This window comes from Scophthalmus maximus, chromosome 7 (assembly GCF_022379125.1).
Source record: "Scophthalmus maximus strain ysfricsl-2021 chromosome 7, ASM2237912v1, whole genome shotgun sequence".
Classification (NCBI taxonomy): domain Eukaryota; kingdom Metazoa; phylum Chordata; class Actinopteri; order Pleuronectiformes; family Scophthalmidae; genus Scophthalmus; species Scophthalmus maximus.
Window position 1 is genome coordinate 26,622,501 of NC_061521.1, and position 8,230 is coordinate 26,630,730.

The following is an 8,230-nucleotide window of genomic DNA, read 5'->3' on the forward strand; positions in this document are numbered from 1 at the left end:
TGAAGATTTAAACGTTTTTAGTTTCTGACCTGAAGAGATGGAAGCGTTTGATTCGTCGTGGTCACCGCTGGATCATGAGTCTGTCGCCCCCTGCAGGACGCAGACACACCTGCAGCCTGGGAGATGAACTGATGCTTTTCTTGGGAGTTCCATCGGACGAGATGAAACTATTACAAAGCTGCAACCAAAGATTATTTAATGATCGATTCGCCTGCTATTTATATTCTCGATTAATTGATGAGTTGTTTGGTTCATTAAATGGTTATAAAAAGTTGATCATGTTTCTCAAACCTCAACATGAAGTTGTTTTGTCCACCCACAAAAGATATTCACTTCACTGTCACAGGAGCAATGAAACAAGACAATATTCATATGTAAGGAGCTGAAATCAGAGAATTTTGACTTTTTCCTCCATAAAAACTACTTGACCAAATTAATTAATTATTAAAATAGTTAGAATTAATTACATTATCGATCAACTGTTGCAGCTCTAGGAGCTATTGATCGTTTATTTTAGAATGTTCAACAAGAATCAAGATTTTATCCTCTGTATTTTCCAGTTAAAATCTGCAACAGAGGTTTTTATTGACCCTTAATTTCCACAGACTTTGTTAGAACTTCCTTCGTTTGACAGATTCTGCACCAACAAACTTTCATGAAACATTCAGACACTATGTAGAAATGTGAACAAAAACTTTTACATTAAACTTTTTTTTTTGTGACTATAATATCTCAGACTATTTATGAAAGACGAGTCGTTGTCGTCAGAAGTTGTCCCAGAGGTTTTTATTAGTAGAAACGTGACGGACGTCGTCAGACGCCTCGCGGCTGCTTGAAGTTCATGCCGACCGTCGGCTGTGTGACCTGCAGGTTGGACAAGCCGCCGAAGTCCTGGAGAACAGAGAGAGACGCTGGTCTGAGATCAGGTTCTGAACCAAACAGTTATTCATCAGTTATTAATCAGAATGTGTGCGAGCGCCAGGGTCCGACAGGAAGTGGTCGTCCTGCAGACACGGGAAAGGCTCGCAGCTTTGTCTTCCTGCTCTATCAATGACCGAGGCGACAAGGACGCCACGAACACTTTCGAGACAGGTGAAGGAAAAAATACAATAACTGACACTCTGCTAAAAACACAACTGTCGCCGTGGTTACGACTCGAGTTTTCCATCCTCTGAATCAGAGGCGGGTGCAAACGCTCCTAATGTCTCGTTTGTTCTCTTCCTGATTGGTTGTCATCAGTCGACCGACATGAGCCTTTGTGCTTACATTTACTGATTAGAAATATGTTATTGTATAGCTTTATTGACCTGTCGTACGGTACATGATTAAATCAATATTTTTTATTGACTTCAATATCAGACATTGTGTCTTCATGTGTGTTTGTTGATGAACGTCAACAATAGTTCATTAAAGTCTCACTGCTTCTGTTCTCGTCGTACGATTCATAAATCACTGGTTTGGTCTATAACGTTAGGAAATATGGATTTCTTCTAATTTTTCTAAAGTCTTAAATGTCCGATAATATTCCTGACCAGCGACACGACTCGTGTCCGACCAATATACTGCGAGTTCACGTGATTCAGTATGAAAGAATGAGGATACCATTATCGGTACCAGTTGTACAGAGTAAACTATGCAGAAAAGAACAGTGCATTCATGTTTTACATGTAACGTTAAAATGAGTTGTTTACTTACTTGGTTAAAGTTCTTAGTTTTTTTCCCTTTATGATAAAGTTTATGGTTTAACTAAAATATGAAGACTCAGCTACATTTATTTGTCATAAAAGTTTGATAACATCATGAAATTAATATATACACATATCGACTGATTTATCAATATCTGAAATATTGTTCTCCTTAATATTGATATCATCCCCAAACTCCACTTGGTCGATTCGACTCATCAGTCACGACTTCACCGTCATTGAAATCATAACTAAATTATTTGATGAAAAATAAAAAACAAACAATAACTAAAGTGGATGACAGGAAGTAAAGATGAAAATGTAGTCGTTTAATTTAACGTAAAAATAATAAGTTAATGAAATCAAAGTTGAACTGATCCTGATCAAGTGACAGTGACGAGCACGTGAACGTCGAGCTCTGAACACGTCGCCTGAACGCAGCACGACTTCACATCGGTCCGGACTCGAACACTCGACTCATTTTGATCAGATTTAATCTGATCAGTCAACATGTTAACGACACTCACCAGCAGCTTCAGCATCTCCTTGGTGTCGGGATCGACTTCGATCAGCTCCTGGTCCAGAGCCGACACCTGCACGGGTCAGAGGTCACACACACATTCAGTGACACGTCAACAACATGATCAATATCTTCATCTAACAATGTAGTTTCTTTTTTGACAACAGTGTGACGTTTGTCTGCGAGCGCCAGGGTTCAACAGGAAGTGATGGTCCAGTGAACACGGGAAAGGCTCGCAGCTTCATGTTCCTGTACTATCAATGATCGTGACGACGAGGACGTCACCATCACTTTCGATACAGGAGACCCATTTGTTAATGTGGCGATAAGTTCACTGACCTCGGGAACGTAGTTGTCCCTCCTCTCTCTCTCCTCCTCCTGCAGTTTGATGGAGATTCCTCTGACGGGACCTCGCTGGATCCTCTTCATCAGATGTGTCACATACCTGCAGCAGAAGCAGTACAATGACATCATCATCAACACACAACAACATCTTCATCACCAGGGTGTGGAAACGTTCTGCCGGGTAACAAACCTGTGATTGTCACCGATCGCGAGACATTTTAAAAGTTGATGCGTCGTCTCAGCGTCTGAAGCTTTGACTGAAATATTCTCACTTTATATGAAACGTCAAGATTTAAAGTTAAAAGAAAAACGGAGGCGTCGCCAGACACACGACAGACGGTTAATAACAACAGGCAGATAAAAACAACTGCAGAGGATAATACAGAACATTCACGAGCCTCCGTCACCACCACCGTCATTCAGACAGGAAGCGTCAACGTGACGGCGAACAGTCCGACAGTTTCCTGACATCCTAGTATGAATCTAATATTTTGGTAGATGTAACTCGGATGTATGCGAGCGCCAGGGTCCGTCAGGAACTGATGGTCCTGCAGACACGGGAAAGGCTCGCACGCTTGGTCTCCCTGTACTATCAATGACCGAGGCGACAAGGACGCCACGGCCACTTTCGATACAGGGCGGCGGACGCGGGTGTGGATGAACCTCCAGGCGACTCACCCGGCGATCTTGTTGCGCAGCTTCTTGCTGGGAATGATGGCGATCTCCTCGCACACCCGCTTGTTGGTGTGGAAGTCGTTTCCCAGCCGGGTGTAGTATTTCTCGATGATGACCCGGGCGGCCTTTTTCACCGTCTTGGTCCTGACGCGTCCCTGCAGACGACAGACAGACGACAGACAGACGACAGACAGACGACAGACACGTCACTCTGGATTCTACAGACGCCACGTGAAGACACAGTCTGCAGCTTCATAAATCACAAACCTGATTCCTCCACTACACTGGTTGAATCCATCATATTGCAAACTCACATCATCGAAGCTTCACTTTACAAGAGGGGAACTCGTCGGTCGTGGACATTCATCTCCAGTCGGCTGCAGAACTTTACTGTTTATGATTTGATGGAGATAAAGACCCTGGTCCGTCATCACGTGGGTCACGTGTGAAATGATCCGAGATATTGGTTCACATCGACCCACCGGTGAGCCCCCCCCCCCCCCCCCCGGGTCCCGGGTCCCCGCCTCGACAGAGGACGGGACCGAGCAGCTGCAGCCGGTGACCGCGGCTAACCGGGGCTAACCGGGGCTAGCTCCCGGTGAACGAACATGACGCAAACATTTAGAACGGAACGGACCGAACACACACACACACACACACACACACACACACACACACACACACACACACACACACACACACACACACACACACACACACACACACACAGCCCCGGTGTCGTCCTCCGGCTCCCGGGGAACGACACCGGGACAACGTGCTCGGAGACGCGGCTCACGCAGCTCCGCCTCCTCCGGCAGCATCGACCCTCCGCCACAACACCGACAATCAAAAGCCTCATCGCAGATCATCCGGCGTCAATACCGCGGGGGTCCGGTGAGACACACGCTCCGGTGTCCGCGGAGGACGTTACCGGGGGACACGGACCGTTAAAACAGCAGGATTGTGATCGATAGTTCAGGCAGACGTGAAACTTTTACCCACCATGTTGGATCGGCCTGGTAGAAGAGGACAAGTAGACTTCCGGCGGAAGTTTAAATCCACAGACGGAAGTTTGAAAGTGACACCGCGACCCCTGTCGGCAGGAGGCTGTAACTGCAACAACTGCTACCGCTGATAGACAGACAGACAGAAAGACAGACAGAAGAAAGACAGACAGACAGAAAGACAGACAGACAGACAGAAGACAGACAGACAGACAGAAGAAAGACAGACAGACAGAAAGACAGACAGACAGAAAGACAGACAGACAGACAGAAGAAAGACAGAGAGACAGACAGACAGACAGACAGAAAGACAGACAGACAGACAGAAGAAAGACAGACAGACAGAAAAACAGACATAAGAAAGACAGACAGACAGAAGAAAGACAGACAGACAGAAGAAAGACAGACAGACAGACAAACAGAAAGACAGACAGACAGAAGAAAGACAGACAGACAGAAAAACAGACAGAAAGACAGACAGAAAGAAAGACAGACAGACAGACAGAAGAAAGACAGAGAGACAGACAGACAGACAGACAGAAGAAAGACAGACAGAAGAAAGACAGACAGACAGAAAGACAGACAGACAGACAGACAGAAGAAAGACAGAGAGACAGACAGATACATACAAAGACAGACAGAAGAAAGACAGAGAGACAGACAGACAGACGAAAGACAGAGAGACAGACAGACAGACGAAAGACAGACAGAGAGACAGACAGACAGAAGAAAGACAGACAGAGGAAAGACAGAGAGACAGACAGAAAGACAAACAGAAGAAAGACAGAGAGACAGACAGATACATACAAAGACAGATAGTTAGACAGGCAGACAGACATATACATACACAGACAGAGGACAGACAGGCAGACAGACATACAGAGACAGACAGAGGACAGACAGGCAGACAGACATACAGAGACAGACAGACATATCGATCGGTGATCGATAACTGTATATCGGGATTAATTACAATGTTTTATTTCCATACAATTTATTAATTTTATGAATGTATTGTTTATATTACCGTAGATAATTGTTGATCTGAGTATTTTATTGTATTTATATATTTTAAAATATATTAATTTGAAGTTTTATATTTTAAACACAAAAATTCACAAGATGTTTTCCATGTTTTCTTCTTCGTCTGTTTCTTTCTTGTTTAAATGAAAAATAGATCAAAAATAAACATGTATTTTTTTCTATCACATCGTGTCTGAACTACATTTCCCATGAGCAGTAGCGCGGCCTCGTCCCGTCACGTGACGCGCAGCCACGTGGTCACGCGTCACGTGTTGTTCAGACATGGCGGCCTCCGTCTCCAGTGAAGACTTCTCCAACCTGCAGCTGCTGCTGAAGGTACGAAGGTGTTTCACCTGCTGTGACCCACGTGCTCCACATTAGTTTAGAGTTTTGAGTTATTTCTGCTGTTTTTTTCTCAGATGAGTGAAGCTTCGTCTGTTGTACAGGAAGTGACGGTGATTCATGTTCAGTAACATATCGATTATTGATCAGGTTTTAGTTTCTACTGTAACAAATATTCTCTCACATCAGCTCTGATCAAATCAAACCTCACACTCACGTGTAAAACTTTCAAACTAAACTCGTCATCATCATCGTCATCATCATCGTCATCGTCGTCTTCTCCGTGTGGAAGAACGACAAGTTGATAAAAAGACAAAACCAAACAAAAGCAGAAAAGACAGAGTGAGACAGAGAGACAGACAGACAGACAAAGTGAGACAGAGAGACAGAGTGAGACAGAGAGACAGACAGAGTGAGACGACAGACAGAGAGACAGAAAGAGTGAGACAGACAGACAGACAGACAGACAAAGTGAGACAGAGAGACAGACAGAGTGAGACAGAGAGACAGACAGAGTGAGACGACAGACAGAGAGAGACTGACAGAGAGAGACAGACAGAGTGAGACAGAGAGACAGAGAGAGTGAGACAGAGAGACAGACAGAGTAAGACAGGGTGAATCAGAGAGACAGACAGAGTGAGACAACAGACAGAGAGACAGACAGACAGAAAGAGTGAGACAGAGAGACAGACAGAGTGAGACAACAGACAGAGAGACAGAGTGAGACAGAGAGACAGACAGAGTGAGACGACAGACAGAGAGAGACTGACAGAGAGTAAGACAGTGAGACAGACAGACAGACAGACAGACAGAGTAAGACAGAGTGAGACAACAGACAGACAGACAGACAGGGGTGGGACCATCTCCTCCATGGTGAATATATTAAATACATATATAATAAATTCTCCTCAGGCTCCGTCCAAAGATGCCGTGAGAGATGTTTGTGTTCAGAGTCACAGAGCTCCGAGTCGCCGGCTCGCTGACGCCACGGCAACGACGTTCGGCATCTCTGCATCCCAGGCTGCCCAGGTAACACACTTAATGTACCAACCAGTCAACACACATTTAATCATTTCATATGATCACAGCTGTGTCATTATTATGATTATAATCTTCTGTTAATTCAGCCTCCACATGAATCATCCGCTGCTCTAGAGACTAGTTATTATTTATTACAGACAAACTTGGACGTTCTAAAAGACTGAAACAGAGATTGATAATCACCACATTCCTCTCAGATATGATTTGTCATAAACACTCACACCTGTGAATAAATCAAACCTGAAATCATATAATCATGGACGTTATCGTACAAAAGACTACAAGTGACTTAATGTCAGATAATATCCATAATTATAGGATTTCTGGTTTGATGTTCAGTTGTTCTCTGGCTCAGTCCCGGACGTGGATCCTGTTGTTCTGTTCTGCTCAGGTTCTCAGTGGAACCTGGACTTTAGATGAAACTCTCTTCTCCTCCTGCAGCTCGTCGGCTCGCTCCACCTTCTCTCTCGTCACGTCCTCTTCCACAACCTCGGCTCCCCGGAGAAGATCCTCGCTCTCTTCCCAGACTCGTTCCACTCCAGTCTCAAGAACCTGGTCACCAAGATCCTCCTGGAGAACAGGTGAGAACCTGCAGGAGAACAGGTGAGACAAGTGAACTAAGGCAGACAGACACAGAGACAGAGAGAGAGAGCGACAGGCAGACAGGCGGGTGACAACATAACTATTTGTCAATTCAGAGTGATGATGTAATTACAGTCTGTGATGACATCACACGTCTTCTTCTGATCTTTTTCAGTCCAACATGGAGGACGGAGGCTGCGAGTGACCAGAGTGAGTTCACACCATCACTGTGTGTGTGTGTGTGTGTGATGACCTCTCAACTGTGTGTGTGTGTGTGTGTGTGTGTGTGTGTGTGTGTGTGTGTGTGTGTGTGTGTGTGTGTGTGTGTGTGTGTGTGTGTGTGTGTGTGTGTGTGTGTGTGTGTGTGTGTGTGTGTGTGTATGTGTGTGTGTGTGTGTGTGTGTGTGTGTGTGTGTGTAGTCTCTCTCCCTCAGCTGAAGGAGTTGAACTGGAGAGTGGACATGGTGACGGGTTCGGACTCTCTGAGTCGTGTGTCAGTGCCGAGCTGCCTCGTCCAACTGCAGGTGAGAACCAGCAGCATCGAACCTGTGACACACAGAACGATGCTCACCACTCGTCAGCGCCACCCGCTGCCTGAGACTGTTACGGTACGATAATCACGACGTCACACGTGTGGCGTGTCGTTTCAGGTGGAGGACCCGTGTCCGCCGGCCGGCGGCGAGGCGGTCTCCACGGTGACGGTGGAGCTGAGTCGGGAGTCTCTGGACACGATGCTGGACGGACTGGGACGAATCAGAGAGCAGCTGTCGGCGGTCGCCGGGAAACAATGACATCATCGTCATGACACCAGATCTTGATCGTTGGATGTTAATTCTTCAGTGAGCAGATTGACATGAAATGTTTGTTTTGATTATGAAAAGTATTTTCTCATTTAATCACTGTGCCATGTTTAATATTTCCTGTGAGATGACAGTCTGTCACATCTTTGACCAGAGAGATAAAACATCAGACTGTAAATAAAGATGGACGACGAAAATAAAAACTCAAAACAA

The 8,230-nt window shown here is 45.3% G+C and overlaps 3 protein-coding genes, 1 long non-coding RNA gene and 3 other non-coding genes across 7 annotated transcripts in view; 2 read left to right on the forward strand and 5 right to left on the reverse strand.

Annotated features, from left to right (window-relative positions):
• Positions 1–308, forward strand: part of cart2 (cocaine- and amphetamine-regulated transcript 2) — a 2,076-nt gene extending 1,768 nt beyond the window's left edge. Inside the window, exon 3 of the mRNA XM_035641367.2 lies at positions 1–308. This exon is cut by the window's left edge and continues 238 nt beyond it. The gene's annotated coding sequence lies outside the window, so the exon portion shown is untranslated.
• Positions 309–771: 463 nt separating this feature from the next.
• Positions 772–4,378, reverse strand: zgc:114188 (40S ribosomal protein S17-like). The gene is made up of 5 exons (XM_035641364.2): positions 4,228–4,378; positions 3,229–3,380; positions 2,545–2,650; positions 2,213–2,278; positions 772–891 (listed from the first exon to the last, which is right to left on the reverse strand). The coding sequence occupies exons 1-5, from the start codon at positions 4,228–4,230 to the stop codon at positions 814–816; spliced, it is 405 nt and encodes a 134-aa protein (XP_035497257.1). The 5' UTR covers positions 4,231–4,378; the 3' UTR covers positions 772–813.
• Positions 967–1,094, reverse strand: LOC118316081. Its single transcript, XR_004795084.1, has one exon. It is a non-coding gene; the product is annotated as a small nucleolar RNA SNORA71 (small nucleolar RNA).
• On the reverse strand, positions 2,382–2,509 carry LOC118316082. Its single transcript, XR_004795085.1, has one exon. It is a non-coding gene; the product is annotated as a small nucleolar RNA SNORA71 (small nucleolar RNA).
• LOC118316080 lies at positions 3,061–3,189 on the reverse strand. Its single transcript, XR_004795083.2, has one exon. It is a non-coding gene; the product is annotated as a small nucleolar RNA SNORA71 (small nucleolar RNA).
• A 1,064-nt stretch (positions 4,379–5,442) lies between the features above and the next one.
• commd9 (COMM domain containing 9) lies at positions 5,443–8,230 on the forward strand. Its single transcript, XM_035641363.2, has 6 exons — positions 5,443–5,588; positions 6,507–6,623; positions 7,077–7,216; positions 7,393–7,427; positions 7,638–7,741; positions 7,868–8,230. Exons 1-6 carry the CDS (start codon positions 5,535–5,537, stop codon positions 8,006–8,008), a joined length of 591 nt encoding a protein of 196 aa, XP_035497256.1. The 5' UTR covers positions 5,443–5,534; the 3' UTR covers positions 8,009–8,230.
• On the reverse strand, positions 6,747–7,492 carry LOC118314754. Its single transcript, XR_004794713.2, has 2 exons — positions 7,351–7,492; positions 6,747–7,224 (listed from the first exon to the last, which is right to left on the reverse strand). It is a non-coding gene; the product is annotated as an uncharacterized LOC118314754 (long non-coding RNA).